This window comes from Callorhinus ursinus, unplaced genomic scaffold, assembly GCF_003265705.2.
Source record: "Callorhinus ursinus isolate GAN/ISIS: 27379988/994484 unplaced genomic scaffold, GSC_fseal_2.0 scaffold3, whole genome shotgun sequence".
Classification (NCBI taxonomy): domain Eukaryota; kingdom Metazoa; phylum Chordata; class Mammalia; order Carnivora; family Otariidae; genus Callorhinus; species Callorhinus ursinus.
In genome coordinates, this window is record NW_027397065.1 from 59,649,341 (window position 1) to 59,670,642 (window position 21,302).

Below are 21,302 nucleotides of genomic sequence, written 5' to 3' on the forward strand. Positions count from 1 at the left end.
AATTTGCTGTGTCTCTGTCAAATAAATAAAATATTAAAAAATTAAATATTATATTAAAAACAAATATAAGTACTTAAAACCAATCAGTTCATAATTATTTTACTACATTTAATTAATATCTATGATCTTGAGGTTATTGATGTCTCTTCTATCTATGGTGGAAATACACTATAATAATGGTGGACTGTTGGCCTCTCTTTCCAATGCCATTTTCAATCATACTGGTGGCTGGACATTGGCCATGATGGGTGTATTTATGCTATGGAAATCAGCAAATACTACAAATCACCGCTGTCCCTTGCCCCCCACCTTCCACCAAGAGCAGTTGTTAAACATTTACCAGCACCCCACTACAAAGAGTGCTTGCCAATCTACCTTGAGAGAACACAACCTGCACCCAGCCTGTTCTAACCATTTTCCACTGTGTCCTATGGTGACACCAGTGACCAGCCTCATAGGTCTTACAGGTTGAAATGGAACAGGTTACTAGCAAAGTGGAGTGCAATGCTTAGAGGCCACCCTTTCCTTTAGGCTGGGACGCTGAGATGAAGGACTAATTTGCTCAAGACTGATTTCCCTATAAGCTGGATCCCAAGAAAAGGAGTTGGGTTCCCGCAATGCTCTATGGAAGAGTTCTTGCCCAATGCTTAAGGCAATCAATTCTGTTTAAGCTGAAGGCTTGGACCTCAGACACTTGATCAGGCCAGGAGAGAGGCTAGTGCTACCGGCAACCACAAACACTAAGCTAGCAGGATTAGGCTGGAGCTAAGGTTCTAACATACATTTCAATTGTATCCTGGCTCTTGATCACACCAGGGGAGAAGTCAGTGCTTCCCTCATCAGGTGACTTAAAAATCAGTCAAGGGCCCCGACCCTGCAAAACTCTTCATGTGCTACCGCTGCTTTTGTGAGAAGGCCAAGCAGGGGTGCATACCTGCTGCCCATGTGTGCATGGGCTTCCCCAGTCACTGTGGCTCCAGGCTTTCAGCTGAGAATGCTGCTTTGTCCTTGTTTATAAGCCCCTCCCAAAGCAATTGATGCAGAGTTCATTTTATCTATTGATTTACTTATCTGCTTCTCTTCTTCTTCCTTAGAGGTAGGGACGCATTTCATTCATCAAACTCAACATTTCTGAAGCACCCACTATGTGCTATATGCTGTGGTAAGCTCTGTATATAGTAATGACTAAAGCAGACCTGGTGAAAAGTCCGTAAATAGTGCATTAATTTTAACTCAAGCCAGCTCCAAAAGCTGGCTGCAATTCACTGATTCTTCTTCATACTCTCATCTGCTTCTTCCTACTTGTGTTTAGACAGGCCTTTCTTCCATATGAACCAGTGGAATTTTCTCCTAATTGGCCTCTCAGCTTTTAAGGCTTTACCTTCAGTAACTGAAGTGAAAATCCTTCCTTAACAGGAAACTGATTCCACTTTTCCTTAGCTCCTATCCTCAGGGGCCTCTTCAGATGAATAAAAACATAATAAGGCAATCAGCTCTGGTACCGCAGTCAGAAAGATCTCTTTACCGCCCTCGGGACATCACCCACTCAGTCTACGGCTATATCTCCGTTAGAGCCAATCACTCACATGAAACAGCCTGGTGTGTCCAGCAACCCACTTCCTGTTCCTCCTGAGCTCCACTTAAGATCCATTTCGTCCATGAAACCTTATACAACTAACTCTGCTTGGTCTGCACCATGCTGGGTACTCCAACAATCCCTCTAAACTGGATCACATATCCCATTCATTCATTCAGTCATTCATTCCCCCCGGAGACTACGCAATAAGACGTATTTAAAATATATGCAAAGAAAAATCAGAACAAAGGAAAACAAGATCCAAAGGATAAGATAATGTCAGGGAAAATTTCATGTAGAAGTAATACCATTGGGCTCTGAATATTAAATATAAATTAGATTTTCAGTTCTTATCTTCCTGGTAACCAAAGCAGACCAGAGAGTGCAGTTACAAGAATTACAGTGGCCATGAGATAAAAACACACCAGATTCTGAGGAGAAGCAGAGTTTTTACTATACCATTTGGCATTTCTCCCACAGGTCATTATACCATTTCGCCCATGGATCGTTACCAAAGGGAACAATGTACCCTATATCATTTCTAAGATTATGGTAACACATTTCATAGGGCTGCTTCTTATAAAATGAAAATCAGTGGAAGCAATTCTGCAGGGTAGGTAGTAAGAGAGTAGGCAATACCAAGAGGCTATTGAATCTATGCTGGCTTCTATCTGATCTATATTTTTAGGATTATTGCAGGAAGCATCATTAAATCAGAATTTAGCATCATTTATTAGTATTTATTTGGGGCCTTAGATGGTTAGTTTCTAGACGTTATGCAATGTGTCATGAATATATTCTATGTTGGTGGGTCCACACATCAAAACTATTATTATAATACTAAACCATCATGTCTTTCACAAGTGTACTGTGGGGTTTCCCAGAGGCTATAGGATGATGAAGTCATCCTTTTAATGGCTATGTTCTAAACATTTCTCAGTTTTAATCTCTAATACAGTAAATATCAATATAACTCCTATAAACAAAAGCTCTTTGGTGTCCTCCGTAATTTGGAATAATATATATAGAGGCTCTGAGACACAAAAGTCAGACTTGCTGTTCCACTATGTTGGTTACTTACAAAGTAAGTATAGAAAAGTGTTAAAAGCTTACAGTGGGTGTGCTTTAGAACCTACTGTTACTAAAGTGATCATTCTTTTTTTTTTTTTAAAGATTTTATTTATTTATTTGACAGAGAGAGAGAGAGAACACAAGTAGGCAGACAGGCAGGCAGAGGGAGAGGGAGAAGCAGGCTCTCTGCTGACCAGGGAGCCTGATGTGGGGCTCGATCCCAGGACCCCAAGATCAAGACCCGAGCTGAAGGCAGACGCTTCACTGGCTGAGCCCCCCAGATGCCCCTAAAGTGATTATTCTGAAGGGAGTCTACAGTTGGCACCGCTGCCTCAGTGGCTAGGGGAAAAAACATCACTTTATCTAAACATAGCAACGGGTCATAACATCATTTTTTTCTTTTCCTGTTTTTTTAAATCATTTTAAAGTTTTTATTTTAATTCCAGTAATTCCATACATCACCCAGTGCTCATCATGACAAGTGCACTCCTTAATCCCCCTCATCTATTTCACCCATCCCCCTACCCACCTCCTCTCTGCTAACCATCAGTTTGTTCTCTGTAATTAAGAGTCTGATTGCTGTGGCTACAACTTCTAATACTCTGTTGAATAGCAGTGGTGATAGTGGACATCCCTGCCGCGTTCCTGACCTTAGGGGAAAAACTCTCAGCTTTTCCCCATTGAGAATGATATTCGCTGTAGGTTTTTCATAGATGGCTTTTATGATATTGAGGTATGTATCCCCTATCCCTACACTCTGAAGAGTTTTGATCAAGAAAGGATGCTGTACTTTGTCAAATGCTTTTTCTGCATCTATTGAGAGGATCATATGATTCTTGTTCTTTCTTTTGTTAATGTATTGCATCACGTTGATTGATTTGCAGATGTTGAACCAACCTTGCAGCCCAGGGATATATCCCACTTGGTCGTGGTGAATAATCCTTTTAATGTACCGTTGGATCCTATTGGCTAGTATTTTGGTGAGAATTTTTGCATCCATGTTCATCAAGGATATTGGTCTGTAATTCTCCTTTTTGATGGGGTCTTTGTCTTGTTTGGGGATCAAGGTAATGGTGGCCTCATAAAATGAGTTTGGAAGTTTTCCTTCCATTTCTATTTTTTGGAAAAAAAGAAGAAGAAGATAGCAGGAGGGGAAAAATGAAGGGGGGGAAATCGGAGGGGGAGACGAACCATGAGAGACAATGGACTCTGAAAAACAAACTGAGGGTTCTAGAGGGGAGGGGGGTGGGGGGATGGGTTAGCCTGGTGATGGGTATTAAAGAGGGCGCATACTGCATGGAGCACTGGGTGTTATGCACGAACAATGAATCATGGAACACTACATCACAAACTAATGATGTAATGTATGGTGATTAACATAACAATAAAAAATTTAAAGAAAAAAGAAAAAAGAGTCTGTTTCTTGTTTTGTCTGTTTTTTTCCCTTTGTTTTGTTTCTTAAATTCCACATAGGAGTGAAATCATATGATATTTGTCTTTCTCTGACTGACTTATTTCGCTTAGCATTAAACTCTCCAGCTCTATCCACGTCATTGCAAATGGCAAGATTTCATTGTTATGGCTGAATAATATTCCATTATATATATATATATATATATATATACACACACACACACATATATATATATATATACCTACACACACACACACACACACACACACACCACACCTTCCTCATTCATTCATCAAGCAATGGATACTTGGGCTGCTTCCATATCTTGGTTACTGTAAATAATGCTGTTATAAACATAGGGGTGCATATATCCCTTTGACTTAGCATTTTTGTATTCTTTGGGTAAATACCCAGAGGTGCAATTGATGAATCATAGGGTAGTTCTATTTTTAACTTTTTGAGGAAACTCGATACTGTTTTTCATAATGGCTGCAGCAGTTTACATTCCCACCAACAGTGTAAGAGGGTTCCCCTTTCTCCACATCCTCGCCAACGCCTGCTGTTTCCAGTGTTGTTGATTTTAATCATTCTGAGAGGTGTGAGGTGATATCGCATTGTAATTTTGATTCACATCTCCCTGATGATAAGTGATGATAAACATCTTTTCATGTGTCCGTTGGCCATCCGTGTGTCTTCTTCGGAGAAATGTCTGTTCATGTGGTCATGACATTATTTTAATAATACATAAAATGCACTCTTAGGATTTTAAGGAAAATGAAAAAAAAGCATGTAAGAAGTACAAAAAATGATGAAAGGTTTAGGGTTATTTAATCCAAAACTGATTCATAAACTAGGGACTGCATTCACTTATGTGGGAGAGAGAGCAAACATAGAGAAGGGAGTTATTTGGATCCACAGATCCATGTCACCTCCAAGGCCTGTCTAATACTTCAGTAAATAAAGGTATAACAAAGACATGCGAGGGCTATAGGTGTTGACACTAAATGGAGATCACATTTGAAAAGTCTGGGAACTCCTGATTTAGAAGCCAAGAAGGCTAATGTGATAGAATCCACATAGATTTTCATGAGCAAAATGCTGACAAAATGTTGCCAAAATTCTGGCAACGCAAATATGTTTACCATTCATGAACAGCCACGTAGGTTAAATACACAGGAAAACTCCGATGGCAAGGATTTCCAATTAGAAACAGGTGGGCTGGGGATTGCAAGGTTTTTTTTGTTAATGTTCTAAGAATGATTCAGGTACAGTCTTGGGTGGTGGCTGGGAGGAGGGAAGCTGAACTAGACTGTTCTAAGTAACTTTACTGTCCTGTGCCCTTTTCATCCTTCAACTTCAAAATACTCTAAGAAACCAGCAGCTGAATTCCTAATTAGGAGGATCCATCACTATCTCAAAGCCTCAAGAATGGTTATTAGCCTACTCAATTCAAAAGAGGAAGTGGGGTTTGGATCGAGTGTCTGCAATCACCATCTATTTCCAGCTAAGGGGATTCCCCCACAAGTGGAAAATGTGTGTGATGATCTCTTGGGGCCTCACTTTAAATCCCAGGCCCACGCACTACGTTCTAGGGCACTGCGTTCAGAAATAACTCCAGCAGGGCCACTCCTTTGGTGGCCCAGTAAATACAGGTGGGCTACTTTACGAGGTAGCTCTACCAATGTAAAGTCCGGGATCCAGTCAGGAAAGGAAGAGTGAAGTGACAGTGCCTCATATTTCTTCAGCTGCCCAGTGCTATACCTATATATCTGTATATAGATATATAATGTTTACCAAATCAGTTGAATGTGTTTGTTTATGCAAAAATAGTTACTTTGACATCCATGTTTATATATAAGAGATAGCTTCCCTTGGCTTAACCCCCTCACATCCTCGGGGAAACAGAGAAAGCAAAGTAAAGCAAAAACAAAACTATACTGACTCATTAAATAAGCATTTGCCAGTTGCCTACTCTACACAAAGCACTTTACTAGCTGCTGTGTGGACCTCAGGACACAGTACCTGACACAAGGCATTTGTATCCAAGAGAATGACAATAGGGAATCACTCCGTTGAAAATTTAAATCCAATATTGATTTCTATAAATGTTTTTACCGTGTCTATTGCTTTGTAAAAATAAATAATGCTTGCATAATTAACTAGCATTTTAATAAGAATGATATCCCCCGCCCCCATCAGGCTTTGCTTCTCAACTACAAATTCGTAACAGAACTTTGAAGGTAGAGGCCAGGTTTTCCACCGCAAACTGCTTGGCCTTCATGGAAAATCTTAGAAATCATTTCCCTTTTACCATCGCCTACTGGAGGGCAGCTACTACCCTTATTAAGCAGACTAAGGTATCTCTCTTTATCAGTCCATCCAGCCGGTATTACTTTGAATTTGGTTAACAGAAGTTTTCTGAGGTTTTATAAATCTGTAGGGAAGGATGTAAAGGAGTACCTTCAGTTCAACTGGGGACTTGGTCTCACAACCTGAAATAAAATGCCCCCCCTTCTCCAAAAAGCCTTCTTTTTTATTTTCACCGACTTTAATGAATTTTGGCAAAGGTGTGAAGATAAATGTTTTCTAAGACATGACTGAATACTGCATCTTTGAAAAGAAAATAATGGGAAGCTGGGTTAGGCATTCACCCAGAGAGTATGACTTGAACAGCTAAGGAAAGAATCCCTTGGCTCCCTGAAATATCCATACCATCTGGTGCAGGAAAACAGAAATGGCAACATTAGAGATTTATTCATTTGGGTGAATCATGGTCCCCTATTAAAATGCTCTGCTCATACCCCTTAATTATCATATTCAGAATACTCAACAAGTTATACCTCAGTGTAAATTATTTTACCTGATTCTTCCCATGGGCCATCAGTTTGGGAAACACATCATGAGGTTTTGAGGTAAGGCTAAGGTAGGGACCCCTTTTGGGAGGGCAGGCCTGGTTAGGGATGGCAAAGGGATGCCCTGGCAGCGAGGACAATGGGAGGGTGCTGAGCCGGGCAGGCACGGGGAGGACAGGAGACTGGAGAGACTCTCAGAGAGACAGGTGTGCAGGCCTCGAGGTGATGAGGACAACTGTGCCAGGGGGACCTGCGCTCCCTAGCCAGCATGCCCAAGGTCTGGTGCAACAGCTGTCGATGTGCTTTCCCCACCCCGGGCGAAGATGGTGGACACCGAGGGATAGCAGGAAAGACCTGTTCTCATTCCTCATCTTCCCTCCCTTCAGCTGCAGCAAGAAGAACATCCCACTTGTAGTAAAAATGAAGCCGTTTAAAAGGCAAAGATCCTACCCACTGGTTCTGAAGGAGAAAACTAACCCGCGAAATGAGAGACCAAGGTCCACGAGAGCCCTCTGCCTCGTACAGGGTCAAACGTTCACTTGGTGAACCAGGCAGCTGCCGCTGATTTGACCTAATGCGGAAAGCGTCTGCCCCGTTTCGGGGCCTTCTAAGTGCTGTCAACAGCCCGCACGGCTCCTACAGACAATCCCGGACAATGTTACGGCTGTTTCCTGGCCTGCCAAAACCCCTTCAACTTGCAGGGCTCCCTGCATTCTTCTAGATCAGGGCTGGGAGCTAGTGCTGACTGGGGATGATTCAGTTCAAGTGTTTTTCATTTTGATTACAGAACTGTAGATTTGTCTCATGTGGAATGCTTCTACAGAGTGCCCCTGGAGACCCTGTGAGGTGGGTGGCCAAAGGGGAGTTCTCTTCTGCTCAGATTTTACTGAGCTGAACTGGAAAACAAGTCGCAAGGCTTACATCAGGGAAATCCACTGTGGTCCCTGCAACACCCCCACAGCAGTACAAAGAAATCCAACACAGAGGGCAGGGGTCCTTTTTCTCCCGTCCTCCTGTGAGCAAGCGGCTGTCAGTTCGTCAGTTCTAGGTACGCGTGTGCTAGGTTTCTTCTTCTTTTTTTAAGATTTTATGTATGTATTTGAGAGAGAGAGAGAGAGAGAGAGAGCGCACACGCAGGGGGAGAGGCAGAGGGCGAGGGAGAAGCAGGCTCCCCGAGGAGCAGGGAGCCCGATGCGGGGCTCGATCCCAGGACCCTGGGTTCATGACTTGAGCCAAGGGTGGACGCTTAACCGACTGAGCCACCCAGGCGCCCCCTCTATGTTTCTGATGCTGCAAATCTTTAAGTTATCTGTTGGAATGTCAGTAACACGCCCCTATGGTTATGAGTAACACTGATTCTTAATATGAGAATTGCCTATTTTAGATGCCGGTTTATAGTCACATTCCCCACAGTAGAATTTAAGCAGCAGAAACCCAGGAACAATTTTGTAAGAGAGACTTTTTAACATTCTATAGTTGGTTTGCAATCTGAATATGTGGCAAAACCTGAGGAACTGTGGGTGCGTTTAGGGAGACAGCAGCTCCGGAATATCGAGTGGATTTGTGTTTCCATACCCTTGACCACATCTCTGTCACACTGCCAACACAGCAGTCTTCCCATAGCACACACTAGCCTTACCTTATAAATTCTCCCCACAGAAACACATCTTGCTCTCTGATTTTAATTTTAAGCCTCTTCAAATGGTTACAGATAGACACTTCTGGAATCTGTCTTTTTATTATTTTGAAACGTTATGTGTCAAAGTAGAGGTTGTCTATAGCTTATTACTTTGGTTGGTTGTGCGTTCGGAATAGAAAAGCATATCCCTATGTGGACTGGCCCAGCTGTTACTGAGGCTAGAGACTGACTGCTTCTCGCTCATTTTCACCTCATTTTGTCTCCCTCGGCATCCTAGTTCCACCAACAAGGGCGTCAGGCATGCAGCATGCTCCCCATAAACATTTATGAATGAATGAATGAATGAATGAATGAATGAAATAATTGGTTAATGTTGCCTTTCCCTTCCCCATCTTCCCAATGACCTGCTGACTCCTAGGGTCCCCGAGCCATTTCACACAAGTTTTCACCTCCAGCTGGCCCTCTCTGGCTCTGGTTTTCTCACCTCCATTTCTCTCCATCTGAACTTAATGGTCTTGGGTTTCACTGGGTCTTGCCAAGTAATGGAACCAAATTTGGTGATTTGCCATGTTTAGTTCGGGGTTTTGAAACTTGTTACTTATTCTAAGAATAATAACTCAAAGCAATCTTCTCCACCTTAAATTAAACCTCATGCATGGTGGCTTATCAGCTATCTCACATGTAGTACAAATGACTTCTAAATATTCAGAATGCACTGAAAGACAGAATTAAAAAAAACCCCACACAAGTACATACGTGCAGGCATACATGTGTGTGAACACACACACACACAGAGAAAGAGAGGAAAGAGACACTACAGACTATTTTTTAAGATGAAGTAAAAATCCACAGTCCAGAACTTTTACACTTAAATGCTAAAACTATAAGCTGAGATATATTTTGTCTCATCTCACAAAATCCTAAAATAATATGAAAACAACAAGAAAAGATGACAACTCTGAGAAGAAAGGGAAAGCAAATGCAAACTGTTGAGTTTTCTTCTTAGTCAAGCATAATAACATGAAGACTGAAGAGTACAGAATAAATGTAGTTAATAAAACCGAAGTCTAAAGTCAATGGGACAATAAGCACAATCTCAAACGAACGATGACTTCAAACATTTGAGATCAGATGAATTTGATCCCAGATCCTGGAAACATGAAATGGACCAATGAACTCCTGATTATTTGGGAGGAGTTTTGGAGGACAAAAACAGAAGATAACACAATGTTTGAATAGGCTTAATAGGTTGATTCTTTTTTTTAATTTTTTTATAATAGGTTGATTCTTAAAGCTATACCTTTAATCTCAGTCTCCCGCAACATTCTGGAATGAATTATTAGATGGTTTCTGAGTACCTAGAGAGGAAACAATAGGTCACCAACATGGATTCACTAAGAACAAATCATTATAGGAAATGTACTTCACTTCCTCTCGTGGAAGACTTATCTGATTGTTGTTAGAGGAGTGTTGCTCATCTCATGTTTTTCAATTTCAGTGAGACCAGTGATGTAGTCTCTCATGATATGTTGTAAGTGGAATATATTACTGTGGCCTGAATAATTATAAAGATAAGCGAATTCACTGACAGTTAAACAAATGACCCAAGAAGTTAATTAGAGAATCCTGAACAGCCTGGGGCACAATCTTTACAGGTAGGTTACGAGGTTTTGAATTTGGTTTTGTGTAAAAGCTTTGGTAGAAGGCCAAAAGAAAAAAAGGCATGCTTACAGATTTACCAAATCCATAAATGAAAGAAAATTGGTAATGCTGTCATGGAGGAGAAAGGAAGAGCAGAATTTCCAATCTAAAAGATCTCATTAGATGCCATTAATAGACTAAAATGAACTAAAATTCTCCAAAATTAATTTGGAGAAGATATAAAAGTCCCGAGTCTGAATTTGAAATTCTCCTGCAAAAGGACAGGGCACTCCCCCTTTTTTTTAAAGACTTTATTTATTTATTAGAGAGAGAGAGACAGGGAGAGAGGGAACACAAGCAGGGGGAGTGGGAGAGGGAGAAGCAGGCTTCCCACGGAGCAGGGAGCCCGATGCGGTGCTTGATCCCAGGACCGTGGGATCATGACCTGAGCCGAAGGCAGATGCTTAACAACTGAGCCACCCAGGCGCCCCAGGACAGGGCACTCCTTATCACCACGTGCCACTACCGGACCTCCAGCTGGCGGCCTGTGCTATCATAGAAGCCTCCCTGACACCCCCGGACACTGCATCAATATGATCCTGACTCAAGGCATCATCTCGATTTTGGAAGATGAGATTCAAAGAAGACAGAAAATTATTACTATTTTAAGCATACACACTTCAACACTGAACATCTTAGTCTCCCTGACTGAGCGCTCTTGGGCAAAGAAGAAATCCTGGCAAGGAGAAAACACAGGTTCATTCCCTTCTTGGAAGACTGGCACTGAGCCAAGGGGTTGCTCTTCCTGGGAGAGTATAACTCACAGCAAGGGGCAGACAGGTAACCACAAAGCATGATGGAGATAGTGGTGGGCTAGGGTGGGAAGAAGAGGCAATGGTGGATGGGGAATATGGTCCAGCTCCAGGGGAAGGCATGCTGGCCCTTGTCTAAGCTCATCATCTTTGGTTAGTTGTGGTTTCCATGTCCTGGGAAGGGGTCTGTGAGAACAAGTCAAGTCTCTGTTTCTTTAAAAAAAAACAAAAACAACAGCAAAAGCATCCCCCAAAGTTCATTTTCCCATATGAGAGAGAAGGGAGCAAAACCTTTGCCCCTGAACAGGAAGACCAGGCAGTTGTGTTTGCACAAGTTTCCCAGGGAGGAAGAAGGAGGGATCTGGACCGGTGATAAGATCACAGCTTCCAGCCTGAGTGGTTTCCCCTGATCCTCTGGTCTTGGGACTTCTGGACCCAGAATTCAGGTCCCTTCTGGCTTTGACAAGGGAAAAATAAAATAAAGCCAAAAACAGAAAGGGGGAAAGAAAAGAAAACTTTCCCAAGTGACTGATCTCTGTTTCCCCTCATTCCTTCTGTCTTTAGTCCATCCATCCCCCTGCTGTGATTTGGAAGAGAAAACACCACTTCGGTGAGATCCCTAATATTCTCATTTCTGTGGCATCCCAGCCTTAGAGACCATTCTCAGAAAAGCATAACACTTTCATGGGATTTGTTTCCTGCTGTTGTTTTATATTTATTTGTTTTCAAATTACATACGTTTTCCAATGTATTCCAAATAAAAGGAATCCTGTTTAAGAATTTGGCTTACTGGGCTTACAAATAAGCCTAGGCAGAGTTCATTTTATCCAGAAGGTCCATTTTTTTTTTTTTTTTTTTTAGTGTGCATCACCTTGGGGTTCAGTATTAGAAATGGTGAGACTGACCTCAAGTATCGGATAACAACTCAATATTTTGCCCCTCTACCTTTTTCCTCTTTCCATGTTATTTATAAACCATTTTTCCAACAAACTTATCTGCTATACCCAGTGCCATGTGTTTGGGCTTTTTTTAGCCATACATTTTGCACCTTCATTCAGCTTTGGCTGTAATCCCAGGCCTCTGGCTCAGAAGTGCTTCATGGCCTGGCACGAAGGGCCCTTTGAGGTCAGTGGGGCCTTGTTAGGAGGGGTGAAGAGCAGGGAGCCTGGAAAGACACGCCAAAGGCACTGAAGGCCCGAGGGGACAAGCTGCTCTTAGATTTTGACTTCCATTATGTTTTCATGCAAAAGGTTGGTGAAGACAGGTGGGCTTTGCATAGTGAACTCACCTAAAAGTGTACATGACATTCCTCTTACGTTCATCCTTTAGCTCCCCGGTTCAACTGTGCTATACTAGGACTGAGCCAACTTCCATCTACCTGTACAAAGAGATCCATCCATTAAAAAGTTAAGCCCATTTCTTAAGAAATAAGCTTCCTGATTCATAAAGCCTGTTACTATTGGACACATGTATACTTGGCTCTCAGAAAGCTTGGCACCCTCCAAAGAACACATCTCTTCTTTTCTTCTGAACATTTTCCCTGAAAATTCTAAAGTTGTGAGGAAGAGAAATAGGAGGCAGAGGTGGTTTGGGAGGTAAGCAAAGTGGGAGCAGGGAAGGCAGAGGAGGAAGAACAAAAGATCCCACCAAACCGAATGACTTCTGAGCTCTTTTTCTGTAGTTTTATACCAATAATAGCTGATATCTATTGAACATTTTCATGCCAAATAGGCTTGAAAGTTCTTCACACAGATCAAACCATTTAATCCTCACAATAAGCCTGTATGCTAGGCACCATTATCCCCCTTTTACATATTGAGGAAACCGAGGCACAAAGTAGTGAAAGTGGGAGACAGGATTCAGATCCAGTCTATTCTCTGAACCACTCTGGTTTATCACCTCCATGTTCTACGGATGCCTATGATACTGGGCAGGCTCAGATGGCATTCTCTGCCTTTCAACCTTACTAACTCCACCCCTCCCCCCCTTCCAAGTTTGTTACAAAGATTACATTTGTACATTTATTTAGTACTTTATTCATCAATAAAATACAGATATGGTTATTCCTCAGAATCCTGAAACTTCAAATGGTCAAAATTTGGGGGACAAAGTTTTTTAAATTTTGATTTTTGTTTAAAGTAAGCTATGACAACAGTAAAAAACTGAAAAAGTGTGCAGCGAAAGGGGTAGAAGGGTGTGTGGCTATAATTCTTACACCCTGCAAGCTCACCAGTGTTGAGCTGTAGGAAGGAAGCACAGGAAGTTGCATGGAACATTCCAGAATGAGGGTCAGATAATGACCGACTGCCATCCTTCAGCTATCAAGTCAGATGTGCCCTATACCCGAAAACTTGGAACTCTCTCCCTCTCTCACACACACAATTAAATGAAAAACAATATGTCATTATTTACATAGGCATTTTTGTTTCATAAAAGGCTAAATCTAGGATTCCGTTAACCATGCTATGCCAGGGTAGTGCTTCTGTATAGGCTATTTATGAACCAGAAAAATCATAAGAGAGAAAGCCAAATTGAGGGAATCATCTCATTGGAGTTCCTAACAGAAAGGAAGGCAAGCGTCTTTCATGCAAGCCCATGCAAAAGCCAATCCAACCGACAGCTACTGAATTTTGATTAACATGGTTTTCATTTAACTATTCAGGGGTTTCAATGTTGCACAAGACTGTTTAATTGAGCCACACATGTCAGGTTATCCTGGGTTTACAGTTTATTTACCTCACCAAGGTAGCAAAGTTTAAAAATGGCAGGAGGGCAGGGAACTGGAATCCATATCCTAATTATTATTCTTTCCATGCTACACTGTTCACACACAGGGTACAGTGTGGGTCTAGGACTTGAAGAAAATTCTCTTATCTACACGAGTCTGTATTTTCCATCATTACAGGGAGAAAAGGCAGTTCAGGTGTGTGTGCATGTGTGTGTGGGCACGCACATGTGTGTACACATTCCAGTTAAGAAGTTAAATAGGTTGTATGACAATATTCCAAAAATAATGGTCATCTATGATGGTAAGAAAAATACCAGCCAAATGAAATCTTATATTATTTGTGTTCCTTAAGAAAAAACTATATTAATAAAAGTCACTTACCAAGACATTAACAATCAAGGATAGAAGAAGAGTGAAAAACCATCACCACAAAAGGGGTAAACTCATGCTGGGCAAGTAATCATGAAGGATCCCGTGGGGGATGAGATACGTGCATGGACACACACACACACACACACACACACACACGGTGTGAATCAGTGTTTGGCCTTGGAGTTCTGTCCTGGTTCATGTAGATAACTACTTAGTTTCCTCAAAGCCTGCAGGAGTATAGGGCATCTACCATGTGATAGCTAGTCTCAGCTTTGCACTTGCTGTTCTCACCTCCTGCCCAAACTTCCCCACCTGTCAAGTTCCTCGCTAAAAGATTCTGGATGCAAGAGTACTACAAATGAGGTATGGGGATTGTGCAGAGACACGCTGATTATTAAACATTCATTAAAGAAAACCTGAATGATTTTTACTATGGCTATGGTACCAGGAGACTTAATTTCACTTCCCATGAAAGTTATTATTTCTTTATTACTCACTAGAGGACGGAACAATCACCCCACATGGAAGCAGTTGGCCATACTTTCCAGAGTTCTAGTTCTGGCTTGGCCCCTGGCTAAGTGACATACCACAGTCTTCTCAAACTCTCTTGACCTCAGACCCTCCTGGGTAAAAGAGGGCTACTTCAGGTAACTCACAGGATCTCAGAGGGACACAAGGTACACACATCGCCTAAGTGTCCATTACACTGTTAACGCTGAGTTCATGTCAGTGCCTTTCACCTGGTGACTGGAAGCTTCTAAACTGTAATGATTAAAAAAAAAATACTTTCATTTCTTGCAAGATTTGGAAAACCCAAAGAATGGGGGAAGTAGGGATGAACCACCTTCTTTTGCAAGAAGTGGAATTTGGGTAAATTATAGAAGAAATGGGGAGGAAGAGGCAAACATATCCCAAGGATCATCTTTTGCAGGTAGATTTCTGAAACCTGGGAAAAAACCCTTAAAGAGATGGCGGGGTTACTATAGAGCTCTGCTCTAAATGTAAGATGTGTGCAAACAGTGTCCGAACAATTTTAGGCTAGCCTAACGATTCCTCTCATAGCTGTGGTCTGTGGACAACCCCATGGGGACCTGCACTGACCCCTGTGAGCTCATCCGCTCAGACTGGTCAACTGCTGGTGCTCCCATTTAAATATTTTGCTGCTTGTCAGCACCTCCACTAGAGGGCAGCAGGTGGAAAGAAGCGAAGTCAACGTGGATTAATGTGGATGCTTGGCAATAAGAGCTGTGGGGGGTGGTGCCAAGGGCTGGGGGTAAAAGGGGACAAGTTAACTGAGTGGAAAAGATGAGAGCCTGGGTAATTAGTGGTTTTCCGTTTCTAAGTGAAGCCAGGGATGGCAGGAGAGGAGTTCAGCATTAGTAGGAAGTTGGAGCAAGGTTTCCCAAACCCGTAATCTTTAGATTCATGTTCGAATTTTCCTAAAACAAACAGAAACACATAACATGCAAGCAAATTCCACATCACTCCAGATCTTCTGCCTCAGAAGCTCGAGGTAGGGAGCTTATGACTCTGTATCTTTCAAAAACTTCCCAGCTTATTCTGAGTAGCAGCTGAGATTGGTTCCCTAAAGATGTCTGAGGTCCCTTCCAACTCTCAGAAAACTAATTTCACTAACAACAAATATGCCTAAGGCAACCTTCCAAATAATGGTAAACTTGTCTATCCCTCTGGTAACCTGTCCTTAGAGAAAGAAAGGACAGAAGTAACTGAAACTGCTAGCATGGACCGCCATTTATGGTTTGCAGAGTGCTATTATAGACACCTTCTCCCTTAACCTTTGAATCCTCACAATAAGCCTGTATATTGGAAGATTTAAAAACCCCATTTACAGTTAGGGAAACCAATTTCCAGCAAGGCTGCCTTATGGTGTAAGTCTAGAAGCCATGCCTGTTGACTACAGTTCATTCCACTCCATCATAGCAGACTGTACCTTTCAGTTCTGTTCTTAACCTGGATTTGTAAACAATCTTTTCATCAAATGATTTAGTGGAACTCTAAGAATGATGGCCAAGTCCAAGTTACATGCAGAAGAGAAATAGAGACAAGGCAGGAATAAGAGAAAGCTGGGATGGCAAGTCCAACAGACCATCTCTGTATCTTCTGGAGCTCCAGGAAGCAGAAGGAAAATAGTCAGTGATAATTTGTGAGCAATAAAGATGAAAGAGGATGCATGAGTCAGGGCTCATGCTTCTGTGGTCGGCCTGCCCCATGAAAGAGCAGAGTGATTTCATAAAGGTCTGGTCTCAATCTGATTCATACCTCTCAAAATCTTTCTGCTGTTGCCCTCTCTGCCATAAGGGTGCCACTCTGCATGCACTTTAAGACATTTCCAACTTTTCAGTGTCTCAAAATAGATTTTCGAGTAGATTCCACCAACTAAGTCTAAACTACGGAGGAATGCAAAATGGAGCAGAATCTTGCATGCTGGCCCTACTCTTGCCAGTAACTGTTGGAATCTCAGGGAAGTCACTTAACCCTTTGGGCCTGGGCTTTCTCACCAATGACCAGAGGGTTGGTGCTGCAGCTTCTAGACAGACCATGAGGATAAGTGTCAAATTATTTTGGATTGGTTTCTAACATTTAAAACCTAGGAGATTCATATAAAATTGAAGATCAACTTTGGGGTACACTCCCGTGAGGAACAAATGGTGTGGTTTTCCATAGACCCTTCTAACATACTAGACAATTATTTATTACTCTTATAGTCTATCATCTGCCTCACCCACCCTCATGCTCTCTGCAAACACACACACATACCCTGTAAAGAGAAACCCCAGGACAGCAGGAGTTTTTATCTTTCTTATTCACGGAGGCACTCCAAGCACCTAGAACCATGCCTGGTACACAGTAGATGCTCAAAAAATATTTGTTTGAAGGAATTCGTGGCAACTTTATGAAAAGTATAGTTTTCTCAAGTGAGGGAAGTGGAAGACAATCCGCTCAACCCAGAAATAAGACATGAATATACCCAATAAATTCCTGATTTGTAAATCCTAATACAGACTTGGTTTTCATGAGTTGCTAAGGACTATCAATATATGGTTATGCTTATATGGTGTGTTTGGTTTCTTATACATATAGCCACATTGAGATTAAAAAGCAATGTCGGTCAAGTTTTCACAGGGATTCTGAATGTACCACAAGATGCACCTGCCAGGTGTTTGTCTCACCTGTAATGCTTAAAGAAACAGCACGGCATGGTTATTCTAAAGGCATGCGACAGGTAGCTCAGTATGTGGAATGTTTTATATTAGTGTAACCTTAAATACGAAGATTGATTTCTCTGGTGGTAAAAGGCAGGTCTTAAGACTGATGAAATCTAATCTCACACCAATTATATTAATTTCAACAGCTGGCTTTGCAGTTACCATACTCTCCCATGCTTCTTTGAATAAATGCTCACAGATGGCTCCCTGTTCGCTCCACCAGCCTTTCATTCTCAAAGTGGTGGAGGGAGAAGTGACAGGAAACATTTGCTGGAAGCATTCAGATGTGACTGTGCATTCATGGGGATTTGTTAGCCGATGTTGATGTCGTTGTGTTCCTCATAAACAAGCCTGAGTGACGGGCTTTAAGGGTGATCTTCCAAAACAAATGTGACTCATAACCATTAGTGCAGCCTATGCTATAGCTACCAACTCTTGTTCTAGCCGACCTACGAGGACCTCTGGAACATGCAACAGGGGATTTTTCACAGGAGAGGTTGAAAGGGGGAAAATGCTGCAGCCGTTAATGCAAATGTGGCTCCATCAGGCACACCAGCTTTTATACGGAGTTCCCTGTTCCATGGCTATTTAATTTAGAACATCTTGGAATAAGTTTGGAAATTCTGGTACTTTTATGGTGGTCAACCCTACCTCCTTGGTACTAGCAGGTGATTATTTAGGCAGAATTATTTCTATCTAAATATACAATGTCAGATTTAGAGGATAAAACAGGTGTTCATGATGCTGAGAATGTTTGCTTTTGAATCAACAGACCGAAAATTATCAAGGTCCATTTGAAGAATATACTCAGGACAGAGCTTGCTGGTATTTCTTCTAGTGCTTCTAACATTTGTGCTCTACTGAAGGAAAATCTGGGTTGGAGTTTTTGGCTTTTTCATTTTTGTTTGATAGTTTGCTATCACTGGAGCAAGTTGAAAAAAAGATGGGAAAATAACAGGTGTCTGTGACAACTTCAATTCTTAAGTTGCTCATTTAAGGTTTCTTACCATTTTAAGAGTAGCCCTAAAAAAATGATAATACCTTAATCTGTGTTACACACTGACTGTCAGCCGGCACCTTAAATACTTCTGGCAAAACTGCATAAATTTATGACATTGAATGAAAAAGAATTAGTCAATTAGTAATTACTATCACAGAGCTTCAGCTGTGCAGTCCAACTGGTTTTCTATGGTTTGGGTCAAACGCAGTCCTTTCTTTCCCGGTACTCCCACAATATTTTGTGCATATTATCTCTATACATTCATTTTGGATGTCTCACATGACCTCTCTTTTTCTTTTAACCTCTTTGTTTACTTGGCAAACCCTAAAGCCTCTTAAGGTCGATTTATTGGTGGCTTCCAGCACCTGGCCCCAAAATACCTTAGATGAATGAACATGTGAGCCAGTGAAAACATAGAGATGTAACCAAACTTGGAAATATTTTATTTTTAAAAGTACTTCAACATGCTTTATGTAATTTGACTCCCAGAACAATCCTGGGCATTATCTGTTCAACAAGCCATCACCAGACCTGGACCAGTGGTTCTCCACGAGGGGGCCATTTGCCCACCCCCCAGGGAGTGCTCACCCATGTCTGGAGATGTTTTGGTTGTTACAGCTGAGGGTGGGAATGCAGCTCCTACCACCTGCTGGGTAGAGGTCAAGGATGCTGCTAAACAAGCTGCAACGCATTGGATGCCTCCCATCACTAAAAAAGTCATTTGGCCTAAAATGTCAATAGGCCAAGTTTGAGAAACCCTCATCTAGGCCCTCGGTCTCTGAAAACTAGTGTAACTCCTGTCCAACAATATTTTTCTGATTAAGTATATCCTGTAAGAAGTTACTTAGTATACCATACAAAACTACCTCTTGCACTCAGTCATCTTCCTCAAAACATACAAACAACTAGCCAAAAAGCATGGGAAGAGCAAGTTCATGGTTTGATTCCTAATTGCTGAGCCAGGAATGTTTGGTTTGCCAGCTCTGTTCTTTTAGAAAAAGCACTTGGGTGTAGTTAGTACCTGGATACTTCCATGCATTTCAAGAAGAATGAATTCAGAACATTTATAAGTTCAGCTGTTTCTTACAATGGCAAGTGAATTCCACCTTTTACCTTTGAGAAAACCAAACCTGAGTGCGTGGGAGTCAGCAGGAAGTGATGGTACTATGGAGAAATATAGAGGTAGCCAGAAATACACAACGGAGTATCTTTCTATAACTTGCAAAAAGATTCCCTAACTTAGTAGGTGTAATAGAGTAACACATGTAGATCTTTAATAACTCAGTCTTCAGCAATAAACTACAGGTTTTGGTAAATATCAATTTCAACAACGCAGAAGACCATGGATCAGGGAGAATAGAGGAATCTTAGGGATCATATTACCCAGATTTTCCGCCCATTTTTATTTTTCTCAATTATTTATTCACATGAAATCATACCTGGAAACCCACTGTGTAAAATCAAAATGATTTATTAAATGAAGCTGTGTTTGAACAAGAATACGGCACCAGAGTGCCTTGGCAAGTTAGCTCCACACTCCCACACCTTAATCCCAGCCCTCTCTGACCTATTAATTCATCCTACTTTGGGATAATTAGACTTGGCACAGAGTACTTTCTTGAACATCAACCTAATTGTCCCTGTTCTTCCCCTTCTGAAGAAAAGGTAAACAAAGACAAGATTAGGCTTTACTGAAAACCTAACTCTTACAGGGAACCATGCCACCTCCTTAACATGCTATCTTGCTTAATTCTCATGGATAATTTTATGAGCAAGGATTATTATCTTTATTTTAAGATGAGAAACGGAAGTGCTGAGAAGATCATTTGCTGAGATTTCCAGACTTGAAACAGGTTGAGCTGAAATTCATACGTGCATATGTTTGATTCCCAAAGTCTATATTTATGGCATATTACTTTGCCACGCGATAAAAACAGAATTGGTCGACTTATTTCACTTAGCATAATCCCCAGGTGATGGGTATGAAGGAGGGCACGTGTTGTGATGAGCACTGGGTGTTATATGCAACTAATGAACTGTTGAACACTGCATCAAAAAGTAATGATGTACTATAGGTTGGCTAACTGAACATAATAAAAAAATAAATACGGAATTGGTTCAAGCCCTCCTCAAGATGATACATTTTAAAAACAAACATCTTGCCATTGCCCCTTCATCACCCTCAGACTGAACATCACTAGTTCCTTTCACAGGATCTCACGTCTACACCATTAAGTCTGTTTTGTCCTGGTCTGTCAACATCCTTCTTAAATCTTGGTGTCTGCAACTCACCAGACTCTTCTAGATATGTTGTGGCCAGTGCAGAGTCCAGAGGACTGGCGCCTTCCTTGTTCTAGATCCTCCGTTTCTTTTTCTAAATTTTTATTTTTTATTATTTTTATTTATTTGAGAGAGAGTGAGAGATCACGAGCAGGGGGAAGGGAGAAACAGACTCCCCACCGAGCAGGGAGTCTGATGTGGGACTTGATCCCAGGACCCTGGGATCATGACCTGAGCTGAAGGCAGACGCTTAACCGACTGAGCCACCCAGGTGTCCCCAGACCTTCCATTTCTAACAAAGCAGCCTGAGTTTCCTTTGGCAGCTACATCAGAATAGGTTAGTTACCTATATTTGCAATGAACTAAATAACCAAGTCTTTTACAAAGGACTTGCTGTAAGCCAGGAATCTCACATCCTTCAATCGTGAAGTTAATTTTCTTAAACCTAGACACAGGACTTTACATTTATCCCTATCAAATTTTATCTCGGTAGTTTTGGCCCCCTACCGTAGGCTGTCAAGATACTCTGAAGCCTACGTCTGTCATTCAGCACATTAGCTACCTTTAGCTTTACGTTTGCAGATGTGATGAGCCTGCCTTCCTTGTCTGCACTCTAGTCACTTATTAAAAAAAAAAAAGCCCAGAAGAAGAAGGTCTATCACAAAGGACTGAAGGTAGGGCTTGGTAGGA

The 21,302-nt window shown here is 41.6% G+C and overlaps 1 protein-coding gene across 8 annotated transcripts in view; it reads right to left on the reverse strand.

Annotated features, from left to right (window-relative positions):
* Window positions 1-21,302, reverse strand: part of GHR (growth hormone receptor) — a 257,534-nt gene that overhangs the window by 105,035 nt on the left and 131,197 nt on the right. The window contains exon 2 of one of the 8 annotated variants that reach the window (XM_073890945.1): window positions 12,294-12,383. The exons of the other annotated variants lie outside the window; for them this stretch is intronic. Coding sequence (XP_073747046.1) covers window positions 12,294-12,327 — 34 coding nt within the window. The 5' untranslated portion in view covers window positions 12,328-12,383. The remainder of the gene's footprint in view (window positions 1-12,293; window positions 12,384-21,302) is intronic. 8 annotated transcript variants of the gene reach the window in all.